The sequence below is a fragment of the Apus apus genome, chromosome 2, assembly GCF_020740795.1.
Source record: "Apus apus isolate bApuApu2 chromosome 2, bApuApu2.pri.cur, whole genome shotgun sequence".
Classification (NCBI taxonomy): Eukaryota; Metazoa; Chordata; class Aves; order Apodiformes; family Apodidae; genus Apus; species Apus apus.
In genome coordinates, this window is record NC_067283.1 from 147,320,741 (window position 1) to 147,340,035 (window position 19,295).

General features: G+C 37.6%; 1 protein-coding gene across 7 annotated transcripts in view; it reads right to left on the reverse strand.

The window, feature by feature from the left end:
• Window positions 1–216: 216 nt before the first annotated feature.
• CYRIB (CYFIP related Rac1 interactor B) overlaps window positions 217–19,295 on the reverse strand; it is a 97,724-nt gene continuing 78,645 nt past the window's right edge. For 5 of the 7 annotated variants that reach the window (XM_051610210.1, XM_051610209.1, XM_051610208.1 and 2 more), the window contains 10 exons: window positions 18,802–18,884; window positions 12,918–13,039; window positions 11,233–11,338; window positions 9,733–9,869; window positions 9,004–9,081; window positions 8,789–8,905; window positions 7,794–7,873; window positions 6,513–6,639; window positions 5,653–5,723; window positions 217–1,012 (listed from right to left, as the gene is read on the reverse strand). In XM_051610210.1, the coding sequence (XP_051466170.1) occupies window positions 949–1,012; window positions 5,653–5,723; window positions 6,513–6,639; window positions 7,794–7,873; window positions 8,789–8,905; window positions 9,004–9,081; window positions 9,733–9,869; window positions 11,233–11,338; window positions 12,918–13,039; window positions 18,802–18,874 (975 nt within the window). In that variant the 5' untranslated portion in view covers window positions 18,875–18,884 and the 3' untranslated portion in view covers window positions 217–948. Of the gene's footprint in view, window positions 1,013–5,652; window positions 5,724–6,512; window positions 6,640–7,793; window positions 7,874–8,788; window positions 8,906–9,003; window positions 9,082–9,732; window positions 9,870–11,232; window positions 11,339–12,917; window positions 14,577–18,801; window positions 18,885–19,295 lie in introns of those variants that run through there. The other 2 variants (XM_051610207.1, XM_051610204.1) reach the window with 2 other exon arrangements.

Below are 19,295 nucleotides of genomic sequence, written 5' to 3' on the forward strand. Positions count from 1 at the left end.
CCTGCACAAGTAATACTTCTGTGGTCAGGGAAGCAGCACAGAGTGGAGAGCAATAACCTTGAAACACACCAGGCTTCAATCAGTGGATTAGGCTAGTGGTTACTGGGAATGAAACAGCAGAGTTTTCACTATATAAAATTTATAAATTTATTTTTTTGTAAAAATCCAAAGAGCACGAAGACATCTCACTCAAAATACCGGTAAATCAAACCACACTTAGAAAAATGAAAGCTGATTTTATTATCTTATCCACAGCCAATCATTTGACATGAACATGCATACGTAATTTTGCTACGCACACACCACGGTTTAACGTTAGTTATTAAAGGTTAAACATACAACATACATCCTTACAAAAATGAGTCAAAATGCAAACGTAACTTTTAAACAAAACAGTTTTTACTCATTTAAAAAAACCTTTGTGTTGGGTACCATTTTGTACAAACACAGTTAATTTAAACAAATCTGCTTTTAGTTTCCTCATGGTTGCACATGAAAATAAGCTGCAATAGAAAATGAAGTCATCAGGGGATTTTTAAATAGCAGAAGTAGGCAGTCTTGCCATGCAGAAGAAGCAATATTAAATATTAGTTTTTCAAAAAAGAAAAAAACCACAAGTTTAAAAATATTTAGTTCAAGTCACAAATCTTTCCCCAGTACAGAGAAATCCAAATGCAACGCATAATTAGCTGCCACTTAGGATGGCTATTCTGAAAAGTACAAATACTTTCCAGAATTGATAATTTTCATTGATTTGGCACAGAAAAGAAGTCTGAGCTTACTTAAGAACAAGAAAGTGATTAAAAAAAAAAAGGTAAACAGGAAGAGAGAAAATAAAAAGCAAGAATGAACGAGATAGTAGTTGCAATCACTAAAAAAAAAAATCTGTGCATCTCAGTCATTGCAGAATACTGTCTGTCTACAGCAGGTGCGAATTCCAGGTAACTGTTATTGCAACATGGATTTAATTTGCTTGGAGGTAGTCTCATCATTCAAATGCTTTGTTGTGTACCTAAACACAGAAATAAAAATCAAGTTGAAAAGAGCATAGTTGCTATTTTACTTTGGCTTAACAAATACAGAACATCTTCATTTATGGCTCAACCTCACTGCACCAGTGGCCCCTCAGCCACCATCACCCACTCTACCATAACCAAGTAGACAAATCAGATATTCTGATCAGAAAATGCCATTATCAATCAGAATTATAACCCAAGAAACAGCCTTGCACCAAGGGGAGTTAAAAATAAGTCTCAGCTGGATGTTGGGTTTTGTACTCATAGGACACTGCAGAGTGAACTCATTTTACCACTTGTGAGAGGTAATTATCAATAAGACTAACTCTGAGGTCTCTCTCCATAGCATACATCTCCAAATAAAACAGTTTCAGAAAACTTTTCTTCAAAACTTCCAGTGACCAAACCTTTCAAAGATCCCTCAATAAAAATGGATTTGATCACTTTTCAGCCTAATTTCCTATTTAGTTAAGTAACTGTGCTGCTTAGAGTACACACATGCTTATTCCAGCTCCTTCACCCTTCAAAATTCTCTAGGACACCAGCACATTTTTAAGTAACTACAAACAAATTAAATCATCCTTTATTTGAAAAGTACTGTATATGTTCAATGCTGCCTTCTTTGTATGAATAATTTCCCTGATCTTCCTTCCCTAACTGTAGCCTAAGAGCAAGTAAAAACTTACTCTGTAATTTAAACTGAACATGTTAAAATAGCACTTTCATTGTTATCCACATTTGCAGTGGTATTTAGTTGCGCACTTGAAAAATATACAATGACTTTTGTTTTGGAAAGTAGTACCCATACAGGTTTCAGCACTTTTTGGTATTTTATATTTCCCACCAACAGGAGGCCTAAGGTTTTCTAAAATCTTAGAAAGTTATCACACCTGGTATTCTGCCCTTGTGAAAACACTGAAGATGATTAAAACACTGAATTTCAAATTATAAACAGCTGATCTCCCTCCAAAATCCACGCCACCTTTCATTTGGTTTTAAACCACACCATCTGTCTTTGAGAACACAGGAGATTTCTAACACTCCTCCAGAATCAAAGACTTCAATTTGCCCGGGCAGGCTGTGGAAACGCCCTCCCTAGAGGTGTTCAAGGCCAGGCTTGATGAGACTTTGTGCAGCCTGGTCCAGTGTGAGGTGTCCCTGCTCATAGCAGCAAGGCTGGAACCTGATGATCTCTAAGGTCCTTTCCAACCTTAACCATTCTATCGTTCTACAATTCTATGACTTAATTTCTCATGGTATCTTCTTGAATCTGCTTTCACCACACATGCTCACAGCAGCTCACCTCTGCACCCCTTCCTAACAACTACAGATGTGATTTTTAAAAGATCTAAATATCCTACCCCAGTGAGTAATCAAATGTATAAAACCAGGACTGTTCAACTATGTAGGCATGAAAAGGGTTGGTGTGGTGAAAGCTCAGCCTGACAATATAGACTGAATTTGCACAATAACCACAAAATAAGGCACAACAGCATGAAAACCTGAACTACACTTTCCATGTACTTCAACAGCATCAACCATGATGAGGGCAAATCAGGTAACACTGCAGATTGGTGTTAATTTGCAGCTGCAAGCACCACAAACCAGTCAAAATAAATGTTAATCTAGAATTTTCCCTCTGGAAACTTGTGTTTTTACTGATCTTAAAGACTGATCATGTACCAGAGGTTGAGAGATGAATAACAAAATGATGTAGACATGGCAATACTCACATGAAGTCTCAAATAAAGTGCATTTTTTTTTTCTTTAGCTAATAATCTGAAAAAACTGCAAATGAAATCACTTATAATATCACATTATTTCACTTCTTACCACATCTTAGCAAAGAGAGGGAAAATTAAAGCAGTTTCAATACACATAAGAAAAAAAAATAGTACAACTGCCCACTTTCAGGCAAGACAAACTGAAGCTTCCACATTTCAAAGTGAGAGCATGAATACCTAATTACAGCTAACTGTTACCAAAGCAATATGATACTTTTTCAAGTAAGGACAAGAATGCAGCTTTCATCTGCCTATCACATTTTGGCTCTTCTTGCCACTTATCTGATACTGGACACCTACATGAAGAACAAAGAATCATAGAATCATTAAGGTTGGAAGAAACCTTCAAGATCATTGAGTCCAGCCTTAATCCAACTACCACAACCACTAAACTATATCCTGACGTGCCGCATCTAAATGTTTCTTGAACACCTCCAGGGACGGCGACTCCACCACCTTCCTGGGCAGCCTGTTCCAATGCTTCACTACTCTTTCAGTAAAGAATTTTTTCCTAATATCCAACCTAAACTTCCCCTGGCACAACTTAAACCCATTTCCTCTCATTCTATCACTAGTTACTTGGGAGAAGAGACCAACACTGGCCTCTCTACAACCCCCCTTCAGGTAGTTGTAGAGAATAGTAAGATCTCCCCTGAGCCTTCTCCAGACTAAACAACCCCAGTTCCCTCAGCCTCTCTTTGTACAACATGCCCTCCAACCTCCTCACCAGTCTCATTGCTCTTCTCTGGACATGCTCCAGGACTCCAGTGTCTTTCTTATACTGTGGTGCCCAGAAGCGAACCCAGTGCTCAAGCTGTGGCCTCACCAGTGCTGAGTACAGAGACATGATCATTTCCCTACTCCTGCTGGACACACTGTTTTCTTATACAGGCCAGGACGCCATTTGCCTTCTTGGCTACCTGGGCATTACTTCTGGCTCATGTTCAGCTGGTCATCCACCAGTACTGCTAGATCCTTTTCCACTGGGCTGCCTTCCAGCCACTCAACCCCAAACCTTTAGTGTTGCTTGGGGTTATTGTGACTAAAGCACAGGACCCAGCACTTGGTCTCGTTAAACCTCATCCTATTGACCACAGCCCATCGATCTAACCTGTCCAAATCTCTCTGCAGTGCCTTCCTACCCTCCTCCTCACTTTAGTGTGAACTTGATCCCCTCATCCAAATTACTGATAAAAATATTAAACAGAACTGGCCCCAGTACCAAGGCCTGCGGGACACCACTTGTGACCAGCCGCCATCTGGATTTAACTCCGTTTATCACAACACTGTGGGCCCAGCCATCCAGTTAGTTTTTAATCCACCAGAGAGTCCATCTGTCTATGCCAAAGGCCAATAGTTTTTCTAGGAGAATGGTGTAGGTGTCAAAGGCCTTACTAGAGTCCAGGTAGCCAACATCCACAGCCTTCCCCTCATTCACTAGGTGGGTCACCTGGTCACAGGAGATCAAGTTGGTCAAGCAGAACCTGCCTTTCATGAATCCACATTACTGACTACAGACACAGCTTTATCATCCAAAGGAGCAGTTTTTAAGTTTCTACACAGAATTATTCATTTTTCTTTACCTCTCCAGTTAATGTGACAACTTCTTGTCTCATCTATGCTACTGCAAAAAAATCCTGATACTCTTGCCTTAAGGATCTCCCTACAAATACTTCCTGAAAGAGGAACATTTTCTAAGTTCTTCACATAGCAAAAAACTATCTGCCCTACGTGTCTGAAGTAACCTGTGAAGAGCAGTTTTACGTGATTTTTATGTTTATGTTCTACTGCTAACAAATAAAATCATTAAAGCGATGGTCAAAGCACACACAGCTGAGATTCTCCTCCCCCTCTACTCTGCCGTAGTAAAACCACATCTGGAGAATTGTGTCCAGTTCTGGGCTCCCCAGTTCAAGAGGGACAGGGATATGCCAGAAAGAGTCCAACAGAGGGCTACAGGGATGATTAAGGGACTGGAAAATCTGTCAGACAAGGAAAGGCTGAGAGACCGGAGGCTCTTTAGTCTTGAGAAGAGAAGACAGAGTGGGGACTTTATTAACGTCTACAAATATCTGAAGGGTGGATGTCAAGAATGGGCCAATCTCTTTCAGTGGTACCTGTGATATCACGAGGGGAAATGGCACCAAGTTACAACACAGGAAGTTCCACCTCAGCATGGAGAAAAACTTCTTCACTGTGAGGGTGACAGAGCACTGGAACAGGCTGCCCTGAGAGGTTGTGAAGTCTCCTTTGCTGGAGACTTTCTAGACAGGTCTGGACACATTCCTGTGTGATCTTCCCTACGTGTTCCTGCTGCAGCAGGGGGGCTGGACTCAATGAACTTCAGAGGGCCCTTCCAACCCCTCTGATTTTATCATTCCATGATTCTATATGGCAAATGCAAACTAACCCAGCCAATTCTTTGGTTAAGCTGGCACAAGTCACAGTGCACATGTTGCAGCTGCTCATTTTCTTGTCTGGTAGGTTCAGTCAGTAATAATTGTGATCACAGTTAACAACCAATTAGTTTTTAATATGATTATACTTTGTCATCAGTTTTAACTTCATGTGCAGTGTCTACTCTGTCACACCTCTACAGACTAATTCTTCAGTTACATGCAGTTAAAGTATGCAAACAGTGATCTTAGAACTGCAAGTTTATAACTTAGCTTTTAAAACACAGCAGCCTCTCAATGCATCCCTGTCTCAAGACAAATTGGAAAAGCAGTCTGCAATAACCGCTATCACCTTTTACCTGTAACACTGACTGAACACTTTGCTGCTGAAGGAAATGCTTTGGACAATTTATGAAAAGTAAAAAAAAAATATTTCAAATAAAAGAATAAGAGTACCTGAGAGCATTTAGAAGGCCTTCTACACTGTTAGGAGGCTGGTCTTTAAGAACTTTGATGCATCCTTTCATCTAGGAGTGAAAAAAACAGTTTATCATGCTAATAACTTCCAAATTTACAATTTTGCTTTATATTCAGTTTGTCAGAGAGAAAAGAATAATTATTTTAAAATTGAAGCAGTGTAAAAACATCTCCTTGATATTAGAAAGGAATTAAGCTTTCAGTATTACATTTTCCTATGACTTAATGGCTCAGACACCTAAACATCAGTACATCTTCAGGCAATAACTTTGATGTCAAGCTCTGCTTTATTGACCTTAAAAAGGAACTGTTAACAAAAATCTTTATCATTAATTCATTAAGAATGATTACATTCAACCAGTGAAATAATGACAAACTCTGCAACTAATACAATGGGATACTACTCCATCTGAAACAACCATGAAGCAGCATACAGGAATAGCCTGTACTCCATAGCTTCCTACCCAACAACAGGATAAAGTTAATGACTTGAAGACTGGTGGATGGTGAACCTTGTTTCTTACCAGATAGTGAGGAACAAGCTAGATACTGTTATTTCCAGTCACTCCGATCTGTATCTTTCACAACAACCACTGCTTCTAAATACTTCAAGACACTACCTGAATTCCAAGATTCTTCATGACCTAACAGTGACCATTTATGTGTCTGAAGGCCTAATTTGCATTTCTCACTATTTATGTATATAGTTTGCTAACAGCTACCACTAACCATTTACCATCAATCCAAAATGTACATCTGCTACTAGAACGTGGAAGACAGAAAAGGAGCCTACACATCATTTAAATACTCAAAAGATTATTCAGTATCAATAAACTTACATCAATTTTGGAAGTCTTGGCAAAAGCGCCCACCGGATGCACGTGGTCATAGAGTATGATGACACCCACCATTACTCTCAGACAGAATGATACCGTTTCCTCATTTGTAAACCTGCTTCTATATTCACTGTAATTTAAAAACACAGATTATTATCTATCAAACACAAGATGATAGTTCCTACTAGTAACACCAGAAATAGGATTAAAGAGAAAAATCCTACTATAAATCCTCACAGGGGAAAAAAAACAACCAACCAACCACGACCAAACAAAGGCCCAAAACCCCACCAAGCCCACAGATATTTGAGTTTTTCTTCTTCTTTTCAATAACCTACATTTAAGTTGGACCAGTGCTTGGAAAGAGTTACCAACAGAGAATCTCAAACCTAAAATTGTGCCCTGTTGTTACACCATTTCAGGTTGGATGGTGGTTTGTTGTTTTGTGGTTTTTTTCAGAAAAAAAGTGATTAATAACTCTGCTTTCAATGAATTCTCCACACCCTCTAATATGCACACAGCCCAAACTTGACTCAGGAAAAAAATAAGGCAAAAAAAAAAAGGAATCTTAATGAAAATGCCTAAATACTTTCTTGAATGGGACAGGCCATTCTTAAGCAGGGTAAGAACACAAAAATTTGGAGCTCTTAAAGTGCTCCAAAACAAATGTATTGTGGCATTTGGACAAAAACAAGGTTCCTTAAGACAGACATAGTTTATGCCTGATTAATTTTAGCAATGGGAACCTATTTAGAACTCAGAAGAAACAGATAAAAAGCCAAAGTTCAGTTTGACTCTTTGTTCATACTCCCAGTGCCTCTCAAATTTACAGCAGACAATAGACTCCCTTCATGCCTAAAAGCCATCTCACAATTCCCCAGGCAGGGGAGCAGCAATTTTGTTACAGCCATCAGCCATGCCAGCTTCCAAGGAGGCACTACCCAAATCATTGCCCATAGCCCTCCTTTTGGGAAGCCCTAGGCAATTATGTTCAAATAGTATATTTTCCTGAATTATACATAAGAAAACCATTTATAAAGAGTGCCAAGAGGCTGTCTAGCTTTCATAGCCATTCTATTTTTAAATATTAATATGTTCAGAAAAGCAGACCACATGATTTGCATGGCGAGCAAAATGAGACAAGATAAATTTCCTGTTAAGGTAAACAACTGAGTTGGTAAAAGGAAAACACCATAGCTCCTGATTACCCCAATTTCACCTCGTGCATCACAAGTCACATCATAAATAGAGATTAATCATACACAATAGAGAATTTATACTCACGGGGTTTCCAGCATGACCCTGCACACACTGGCCATGGTGCTTAAGCAATCTGTAGTATTCTCTATCGGTAAATTTTTATTCTGCAGAAGAAAATAAACAGTTTATAATTCAATGACTGTGAAATGTTATACTACAGTGCCTAAATCAAGTCGGTCATCCGCTGGAATTGCAACATGGACGAAATAAAAACATTAACACAACTATACATCGGGCAGCCTAATGTTACCATAAAGACCAGTGACTTCAAGAGTCAAGTCTACCACACGAGTTTAGCTTGCTTGTTTGTAGTTAAGGAAATACACCACTGACACTACTGTCTTTTGTCAAGTTTTAAAGGAATCATCAACCCATTCTTTAAAGGCAGAAACACCAAATACCCCCACCTGCTGCAATAGTAAGATTTAAAATCGTTGCAGACAAACACCTCAAAGAAATGTCACATAAGAAGCCATACTTCTTTAGACATTTCAAATATAAAGCAGAACTTTGGAAAAAACACTTAAAACCAAATTAATCTTTTAATTAATCATATAATGTACAATTATTATTTATTAAGAAATAGCATGTATTCTTTGCATGCAAAACAAAAATCACCACAGTTATCAGAACTTTACACAGCAAGCCAAAACAGTATTGGGAAGGAGAAAAGGAAGCTACATTTCAATTCTCTTCCCTATTTCAAGCACAGAGAATGGAGATGTTTCTCTTTCCACTTTCTGAAGTTTCTGCTCTAAACCACTATCAAAATGCAGGCAACATACATACATGTCCTCTGGGAAAGCTATCACTACCAATGTTGTCGTGCTATGCATTAACTTTTTGCAATGCATCCACAAGGTGGCTAGCTTAACTTACTCTAACCTCTGCGGTATCTGTAAAATATACCTTATGTTTCTTGAGGCTCCAAATAACAAGTTTGATTTCCAGATGCCAGATTATGCCTGGTAGAAGAGTTTTTGAAGTGCACTATCCAAGCCATAAGTTTATACTCTTACCTCTGACACAAACTTTGTTGTAGCATCACTTAAAGTTTTCAACATCGGCGTTGCTTCAGCATAAAATAACGACATTCTGTTTGCCAACTCGTTATTTACTTCATTTTCTCCCTCTGCCTATAAAATAGATGGAAAAAATAATGTAGTTGTTCTGTATGTGAAAAAGACAGCTGGTAGTACAAAATCGTGTTTCACTTCATCCAAGGGTTACCTACTGGGACATTGTTAATCCTCATACGGCTCAGAGTTCTTCTATAGTAGCTGAAGTCATTCTGTATGGCAGGATTTGTCATCTACATAGATATGGAAGCAAAAGAGTTGGGACACACTTAAAAACAAAAGGACCAGTTTTCATAGAATATAATACTGAGAGCAAGAAAATATTGACTCTTCTGAAGTAAAACAGCCTGTGACATGTTGGGAAGTGATAAGTAGAATATAAAGTTTCCTGGTTAAACTCTGAGATTTTTCAGAAAAAGATATAACAAGAACAAGAAAAGGAGTCATCTCCTAAATGGGAGTTTGAGATTAATAGGTTGAAAAAACCAAAACGGCTTTATTAGTTTGACTCCAAGGATCAGACCAGCAAATTAATATAATTTCAATTTAGTTATTTCAATGTTAATGAGAAAATAGCTGGACTATGGGTCTGCACATACTGAAGAAGCAGCAGCAGCTTTATCCCAAGAGATACACCAAATTTGGCTAAAGAAACATGAATAACATGAACTGATACATAACAACTGCCTAAAGCTAATACAGTATTCATCTGCTTTCCAGTTTAATCCAACTCTAGGTCACGTGAACAAGCTAAGCCTAGAAGATATTTGAATATTTACTGTATGCTCTATTCTGGAACAGAACACAACTGAGATTGTTTCAGTACATAGACTTGTTCTCATTTTGCTAGCCTTTTTGCTTACAAAATTACAGCCAGTTCTTACCTTGAGCTCATCAAAACGGAGTGTAAAGTGAAGAATTTCTGCAAACTGCTTAGCAAGAGCCTGCTCTCGCTCCAGGTGCTGTGTTGGTGAGTACGGAGTGCTCGTCAGGGCTCCCAACAGACCTCGTAATCCTGCCTCTTGAATGAAAATTATGGAATCAGAGAATATGCTGAGTTGGAAGGGACCCATCAGGATCATCGAGTCCAACTCCTGTGCCTGTGTAGGGCACCCTTAGAATCACACCATGTGCCTGAGAGCATCATCCAAATGCTTCTTGAACTCAGACAGGCTTGGTGCTGTGACCAGTTCCCTGGGGAGCTTGTTCCAGTGCTCAGCCACCCTCTGGGTGAAAAACCCTTTCCTGATTTCTAACCTAAACCTTCTGATTCAGCTTCCTGTCATTTCCCCCGAGTCCTATCGTTGGTCACAGGAGTGAAGAGATCAGGACCTGCCCCTCAGAGAGGAGTATGTTGCAATACACAACTGCACCCGCTTCTTGTATCTCTCTTGACTGATATTCTGCATGCTAGACTTAAAATATACATCTGCCAAAACACATGCTAGTTGATAATAATGGGCTTGATTAATTGCTTCTATACAGCAATGTTACCACATTCAATTACAAACTCCTGTAACAAAATGGTCTAATCAGCACTGATAGGTTTTACTGTCTGCATCAACTGTGTAAAACATATTTCAATAACCTCTGTTAACAGACTGCAGCCTTTAGGATAAAACAGAATTCAAGAGACACATACTTATCAGAAAAACTAATGTTTTATTTGTTTAAGAGAAACTTATAAACCAACTTCCTGCTCATCATCTTGAGAAAAAAAATCAAATCCTCACCTCTAATAAAGTAGAATTTACCTGCAAAAAGCTTCCATTTTTTGAGCTTATTTTTCCATGATCTATGCTAGTAACTGTCTAAAAGTGAGGTAACAACAGAGACTTCATGGAAAAACAGATTAAGTCTAATAGGTTTTATCAGGTTAGACACAACATTAGTCAAGTTGGTTTTGTAAAAGGCATGAAGTGCCATCTTAAGTATTGCACCTGCATAAACCAAGATCAGGCACTTCCACAGACTAAATTGTTTCTGGTAATGGGGAGGGAGCAATACAGTCACTTTTAATAGTCTTGGTATTAGAGACATTAACAGAATTTATTCCTGATTAGTCTACTATTTTTCCAAACAATCTGCTGGTTAGTGCTTTCCAGAGTTACTAAAGGGGCAGAGAATGATGACAATAAACATGCTCCCATTCTCTCTCCCCTCTCAGGTATCCACTGAAGCAAGTTTGTTTCCACATGCAAGAAGGTCATATGCAGACTTAAATAAGATCCAACCCAGTATATTAAGAGAATCTATGCAATATGAGCTTTTATCTACTAACAGGGCTGACCTAGATGTGATCACATCTGAATATGCCAGATGTACTAATTAAAGAAGACAAAAAACCCAACAAACAAACCACAAGTTAACACCATTCCACTTACCTAGTCTTTGAGAAAATTCATAGAATTTCTTTAGTTTGCCTACTAGAGGAACAACTGCACCCCATGCCTTCTCTTGCAGCTTCTCATCATTGGGATGCTGTATTGCCTTTAATTAGAAAAAAAAAAAAAAAAAGAGGAAAAAGTATGCCTAGATTAAGAATAACTCATATGTTACTGATGAAAACCAAAAATCTATACAAGGTAATTGTTAGAGGAGCTAGTAATTTACAATTCTACCTACTGAGAAGTTTCCAGTTGAGAGACAAGCCTGTACTAACCCATGTCTGCTCCAAAAAGCTCTAAATATTTGTGTTGAAAATAAGTATCCTGAATAGGGAAACAACTTGGAGAGAGTTTAAAGAAATTATTAAAAATAAAGCTTCTCAAATAAGAATATTTATATTACCCATTCTAGTTAATTTAAAACAACAATTTATTGGGGTGCCTCCAAGCAATAAAGTTTAGTGATCGAAGCTTCACCCTAATCACATTGACCTTCTTGGCAACAAGGGCACACTGCTGGTTGATGGATAATTTACTATCAGGCATATTGGTATCTAGATCAAATTTCTGAATTTGTGAAAATAACAGTACTGAACACGAACAACATGAGACAGTACTGAAAATTACAAAGAAAACATAAATAAAAATGCTCATAACTATCCTGTTGCATCTTCACAGTCAACTCCTTGATTCCAAAATTGGTTCTAGTAAACTTTGTGCTGTGAGACGCAGCACACTCCTCTCTGGTCCCTAGGAAGTTTCCTTCCTGCAGTGTCTACCTCCTCTTAGGAACACCCTCTTCCTTCTCCATGGAAGCTGCAGGCTTCATTGCCGAGACACGTTCCTGCCTAATCTACAGCCTCTCCCCAGACATGGTCCTTCCTTAAAGTACAAACACACTATCACCCCTCCTAAGGGTTTTTTGTGACACAGTTACCCTCCTTACACCTACCCTATGAATTGAATGGAGACTGAATAAAAACTCATGGTTCTTTAAAGCTGAATGCCTCTGCATATCTTCAGTTCATCTAGAGAGAGTTGAAACCTCCCTATGTATGTATGACTTCTTAAGAGTATGTTACAGTAACTTCTGACTTTAGGAGCAAGTAACCCTAATGCTTCATCTGAGGAGGAAGGGCAGGGGGTTGAGAGCATATTTATGCCACTCTTTCTTAAAGGTAAAGGACAAATGGAGTGACGTGCTGTAAAGAAACTTTGCTTCTGTACCAAACCCCTACTTTAGTAAATAAAAGCCAATTAAAAGGGATTGAAAATAAGTTATCTTTTGTGTCAGGATTACCACACATGACACTTCTCCAATTAGCGTACAAGATGTCGACACTACTCAATATTGCATTGTAGTCACACCACACTCTTTCAAATTCCCCCTAACTCAAGAAGAGCTTATGTGGGAATAGAAAGAAAAATTAATAGCTACAATTCCATAAAACTTTGAGATGCATAATTTGCTATTACTTATGTGCATTAATATTGAAACAAGTTACAACCGTTTTGCTGTTAAACAGGAAAATTCTGGAGCAGAAATTAAAGACAGCAATTTTAATAGACAACATGCTCTGCCAAAACAGCTCCTGCAAGCAAAGTTAAAATCCAGCAGTATTTGGTTAGGAGTAGACAATGAACAGCCACAGGCTGTGCATAATCTTAACACTCCAGCTCACCTCTCGTATTTCATGGCCCGCTCCTCTATATGACTGCAAGTCTTCCAGTATTCCTTCTGCATCCTTTAACACTACATTCACCTGATTATAAATTTCCTTTTCAGATTCTGTAGGTTGGGCATCTAAACAGTAGAACATATTAAATATATATATTTTTAACAACAATATAGAATTCAACAGGCACACCATCACCTAGGGGACAAATTCTTCATGCAGCAACTCATCAAGAATTTTCATTCTCTGAAGAGCTACCACAGTATGAAGGACTGCAAGAATGTACTCACATTCATTTTAGTAGTCTTTTAGCTTCAGTTAGCATCTCAAAACTTCACCTGGAATCTATCCTTCCTGACTTATTTAAAATTGAGTTAAGAGAAGAAATCTTGTCATCTTTATGACTATTGTATCAATCTCACCTTAGAGTGCAGTAAAAGATCAATGGAAGATACTTAGTTAAGCACTCAAAAGACACACTCACTTCAGGTACTACAGGAGCTGTTTTTGTCTATTGTTATCTAGAAACCATTTTCCATCTTCACTGTCTCCTCTTGTACTGGTTGGTAAGGGAAACTTTTCTTTTACTTCTAAATATATTTAGTTCCCAAAACATATTCTTTATTGCACTAATTGCAAAATCAAAGTTGAGAAAAGATTTAGTTGCAACTTGTTTGTTTTTTCCCTTTCCCCTTCTTTAAGGATAGTGTCCCACTTTTTCAGTAATGAGCTAAAGACTTTCCAAAAGTGTATTTCATCATTGTTTAGAAAAAGCTATACATGTAGGTTTAAATAAATGTCATTCAATAAGAAGTATGTCTTGAGAAAAAAGTCAAACAAAAGCTTTAACCTTTACAAATAATCACTTAGTACAAATATCTTGTATCTGGTTTAACTGATATGAGATAAATTTTTCTTTTAAAATTCTGATGGACACAAGGCTAGTTCCTCTTCGACTGATACATTAAAAAAATTGTTACTCTGACAGAAAGAAAAAAAAAAATCACGTCTCTGTTTAAATGGGAAAAAATATATTATGAAATAAATATCAGAATATTTCAATCCAGGATTTCTAATGCCAAAAGTCAGGGTATTAACAATAGATTCTTTTTTATAGGGACAAACAAAAGCTACCTACAGACAATATATCCTCATTATTTTGTGCAGCTTAGAGTTTGGAAAATGTCTTTTTAAAGTGCTTTTCCCATGATCCATATGTATAACTCCTACTAACAGTGATGGAAGTTAGGTAGATACTTACATTAAAAAGAAAAAAGTGAAACACAATATTCTAGTGTTACACACTAGAAAAAACATTAGAAAAAGAAATTTGTATTAGGTGAAAATAAGTTTCACATGCATTGCCTGTCTGGATTTTGCTGTAATATTTGCATAATATTTCTTATTTTTATAGTTTAATGGATAGAGTGGGCATTATTAGCAAATATGCCTGTATATAGACCTTGCAACAGTTTAGCTATTTTGAGAACCATCAAGAATGAGCATGGATAAAAAAAAGCTGGTCACTCCTTTTTAAAAACAAAAAACAAACAACAAAACAACATATAGGAGCACCACATTGCTTAGGCATTGAGTAGAAGTGGCCACTGCTTTTCAGATCATCACAAAGGTCACATTTATAATTTTGAAAGCTGCTGAAGACTGCTGTAAGAAATGAAGACAAAAAAAATGAGGGAAAAGAGCAGACAGGTAAGCACCAGTTGACTGGCAGCAGTTCATGCACAAACATGAAATGCTATAGTGAAATACAGACTAAAACGTGAAGCTCTGTAGCATTCCAGATTGTGGTGTTAAATAATGCAATCAAGACTTGCCACTTGGATTATCTCACACTGAGCACATCTCTTGCCTATTTAATGTTTCATGCCATTTTTTCTTTACTCCCTCTAGAAAGGAGAGTTCACTTTTTAACACAGGGGTGTGTGTGTGTGGCACACAGCAAAAGGGCCCAAGAAAACTCCTCCTCCTCATTTCAAAACCCACTGACAATGTAGTACCATGACCTTCAAAGTTCAGAAACGGAAATCATAGAAATTAAGTGGTCTCCACTGACCAGCTGGCTATGCAAGTCAACACCTTCTACACCTCTGGTAGTGTGCTTCACTTAGGATTTAATCAGCCAACTACTGTGTTTTGTGTTCCTAAAATATTTCTGTAAACCTAAAAATAGTTTATATTTAATTTGTTAGGGTGGCAGGGTTTTTTTTCTCTTGTGATTATAAAAAACTTGTGTTTTAAAATGCAGCGGGCACTGGATAATTTCTTTTGATATGTTACATTTGGTGCACCTAGTCCTCTCCAATAGAAGCAAGCTGTAAAACTTGTTTGCCCCAACTAAACTCCTCTCCTGTCTGTAATTCTTATGCACCTAGAAAAGACCTCACACTTCAAAAGTAAACCTAAATTCTTTTATATCCACTTCACAATACGTTTAGGATGCATTAGGATAAATTTAAAAGGCACAGTACAGAAATTCTTCAAGCTTTCATGCCAGCTGGTTCAGAGCAATTGGTTTATTTGCTTCTGTGCCAGTTAGGGCACTGCATTCTGAAGGCCCATCCAACAGAGGGGAAGGTTTCTCTTCCCAAGCACTTTTATAATGAACAGATGGAAGCATTCCCACGTAGCGCTATGTACCTGTGAAGTCCAGCTACAAGACTTTCACTTAAGAATCACTAATTGTGGAACTTTTTTCCTCAATGTAAAGTACACAGAGGAGGAAAGGGAGCTGAACTCCAGGAGCTAGTCTTGACAACGAGGAGAAACAACCAGCACTGCCAGGCATCCAAACAGCAGGATGAAGAAGGCAAATAATTTCAGGGATTTCCTCCTTCCCCTTCCATGGATCTAAATTCCTGTTACAACTTTATGACAATGCTTTGCCTTTACCTGCCGATATTTTCCACCAAAAGAAAAAATTCAGTAAGCACAGCACAGCCCACTGAAATGTTGAGGTTTGACATTGTTGCCCAAGGAGCTGACCCCTGGTTATTCAGGGCAACTTTCCCATTTTTAATTGAATAGTAAGAATTGAAATTGAATAGTAAGTTCCCTCAAGTATATGGGAAGTTCATCTTTAATTTTAAATTTATTCAGAACATTACTGCACTATATACATTTAGAATTCAGAATAACACAATAATGTATTAAAGACAGAAGAGTAAACTTGAAACAATATACAAATGCTGTTACACTAATTAAACGCTATGGAACTATGACAACATACTGCATGCAGGGAACACAAACATTTAGTGACTCTTTTAAAAAAAAAATAAATTTGGCTAGTCTACAAAACTACTCGGGAGAGAAACTTGGGGTTAAAAGTTTATATTGCACAGCAAACACTATTTAAACTGAGAATCTTCCCAGGGAAGAACACATCAAGTCATCTGAAACTGGCTGGGACAAAAAACTCATAGGCAAGGGAGACAAAAATCCCAGACTGCTGGAGATGAAATAATTTATTCATCTCTATCATTACTATGCAGAATGCTATCTTTGTGGCTCCTCTGAAATCTAGCCAAGTTCTTTGGAGGTAATGCAGAATATTTAGAGTGCTAGCTTAAGATCACCATCTGCAACAAATAGTACTCTGCACTTCAGCTACTATTCAAATCAGTGAACTTGGAAAAAATTTGTACTGTGACAGTAATGACAACAATGTAAAAGTTGAGCAGTGAGTTCTCAACATTGCATATGGCTGTTTTATGTGAACAACATTGCCTTTACTATGCTGTGCCTTCTTCTCTGCTCATGTTAAAGTCATACTGCAGAGACTTTAGTAGAATACTTAAGACAACTATTTGTTTCCAGTAGGTAAAGTGAATTACTAAAGAAAACATAAGCTAAACCAGTGTTAAGGCAAGGGAAAGACAACAGCTTTCTCATTATATAATTCACTGGAACTTGTTTTGCGTGTCATTGTCAGTCACACAAATCACTGGATCTATTACCGAGACAAATTTCTGGAAAAAATGTTAGAAATCACTCTAAAAGCTTCCTAAATTTAGAGCTCATAACTCTATACATCTTTATGTACATTAGATTTTCAGCTCATTATGGTATTGTGCAAGAAATGTCTAACTAACCCCTCACTCCGAAGATATATATGGATTAAAGAACAAAATACTTCTATCTAACTGGGCCAGGCATTGCATAGAATGGGCAAATTTGTTTTTAATATAGAACTTACTTGCTCTTCCACAGAATAACACAACATTGAGTATCGCAAGATTAAGTGCCAAGTCTTGAAGAAAGATCTTGACTGTGTCAAAGCCAAGATCCTGTCAAGGCAAGCTATCTCAGACAGAGTAGAAAGCAGCATGGATACACAGTATAGCAGCAGAAACAAACGCAGGACAGGGTCCAAAATGAATAAAGAACAGTCTAACAATTCAGCCATAATGTCACTTAATTTGACTGCATATGTAAACATTTCATGTCAGCAACCTGCTCACTCTCATGCCAAATCTTGTTCATGCTTAAAACATGCACTTTAAAACAAAATAAGGAATCAGTATTTTTTTTAAATAGTAATTTTTATTGCAATTTATTTTAGGACTATGCCTCTTGTATCCAGCTAACTTGAATTTAATTTAGTCCAATTCAATGGTCAGTATTTGCAGGATAAGCTGGAGCTTCACAACTCCAATATTCTCCCGTATCAGTTCTCACTACTTTTCTAAGTTGTACCTATTCTGATGATCTGTAAGAGCTGAAGTGGTTTTAAACAAGTTTTGGCTTTCTGTCTTTTGAATACAGCCCTTGATTATCTCCCCTTTATGAATAATTTGTATAGCTATTGTCTTCCAATAACAATATATTCAGAAGAGACAATTGATAACATCAACAGTGCAGGACAAGGGTTTAAAGAAGTTATAACTTGAAACATCACTGAAGCAAAAATATATTTCTCCAAGCATTCGCTTTCACATTAGAACTAATATAACCAATTGCTACCATTTCATCAAGCATAACTGTAAAACAACTGGGGTAAGAAAACAAGATACAATCAATCTCTAATTATCAGTATCACAGTACTTCATCATTTTTTGTTATCCTATTCCACTGTATTTTATTACATGGTCAAAACACACTTGAGCATTAGTTTTGTTATTTTATGCTTGCTGATGTACAGCTGGGTAAATCAACAGCACATCCCAAAAGAAAGTAATTAAACATGCACAGCAGCAGCCAGCAACACTTACCTGCCATTCTTAGGCTATGTTATATCATGCAATGAAAACTAAAGGCAAGAAACAGTAAAAATATGTGAACCTTCCAGAATGCTTGGCATTGACCAGGCAAGCTATATATTTTGTCTTTTCTAAAGCAATTTCATCTCTGTACTCTCTTGAGCCCCCTCTTTTAAGGAGGAGTGAGGTTAACTGAAAAATTTCAATGCTAAATCAAATAAGGTTCACATATACACCTTTAATGTGATGATGCTGGAGAGCTATGAATAGCTGTTGTGAGCCCATCTGCATATGCAGCATCACTCAGCATGCAGAGGAACACTGGAAAAAAAGTGAATCATATTCAGTCCATCTTTTCAGGTGCAGGTATCTCCATGAAATTTCTTAAAATAATTCAAATTAAAGTTTTGATTAAAAGGAAAAAGAATTTTAATTTTAAACTAGACCTGTATCAGATCCCAACAACAAAATGTAATTAGAAATATTTTATGTTTTAGAAACAGGTTTTTTTAAAACAGATCAGTGCTTTGTGCAAAAGTTTGCTGAACAATTATCCATAGCTCAGGCATGCAAAGCTGTTATAAGGATGGCAAGGTGAAAACATATATTTAGTACATGACAAATGCAGTCTACTGCAGGCAAAGAGTAATAGATATATAAAATCATCTTCTCACTTTCAAAATCAAGGAAAAAATTTGGCCCCTGCTCAAGGTCTGTGCATGTCAAAACTTTTAGAAGGTTCCCCATGTTAAGGTACCTGCCAAGACAAGAATGAGAGAAAAGAAAATTTTCTTTTTATAAGAAGGAACAGCCCAAATATAGTTGATTGAAGCAGTGGGAGAAAGAAGACCAGAATATTCCATCAGGCATGAACCTGTCCTTCAGGCTGCTGCCCTGATGGGTGGAGGGAGACCCCAACCTGGAGGACGTACAGCTGGTGATCCCAGAGATGCAATGCAGCTTTCCTGTAAGAAGTGACCATGTCACCAACATCTTCACAGCCACCCTCTGAGAAAGGGGCAGAACTCCAAACGAAGGCATCGTCAGTGACTAATTCTGTCCCAATACACCCTATCACCAGTGTCCTGAGCAGGGGTACCACATTGAGGGCTAAGTACCATATTTGCAAGCACTGACATGGTAGCCATGCTACAGATTTTTACCTGAT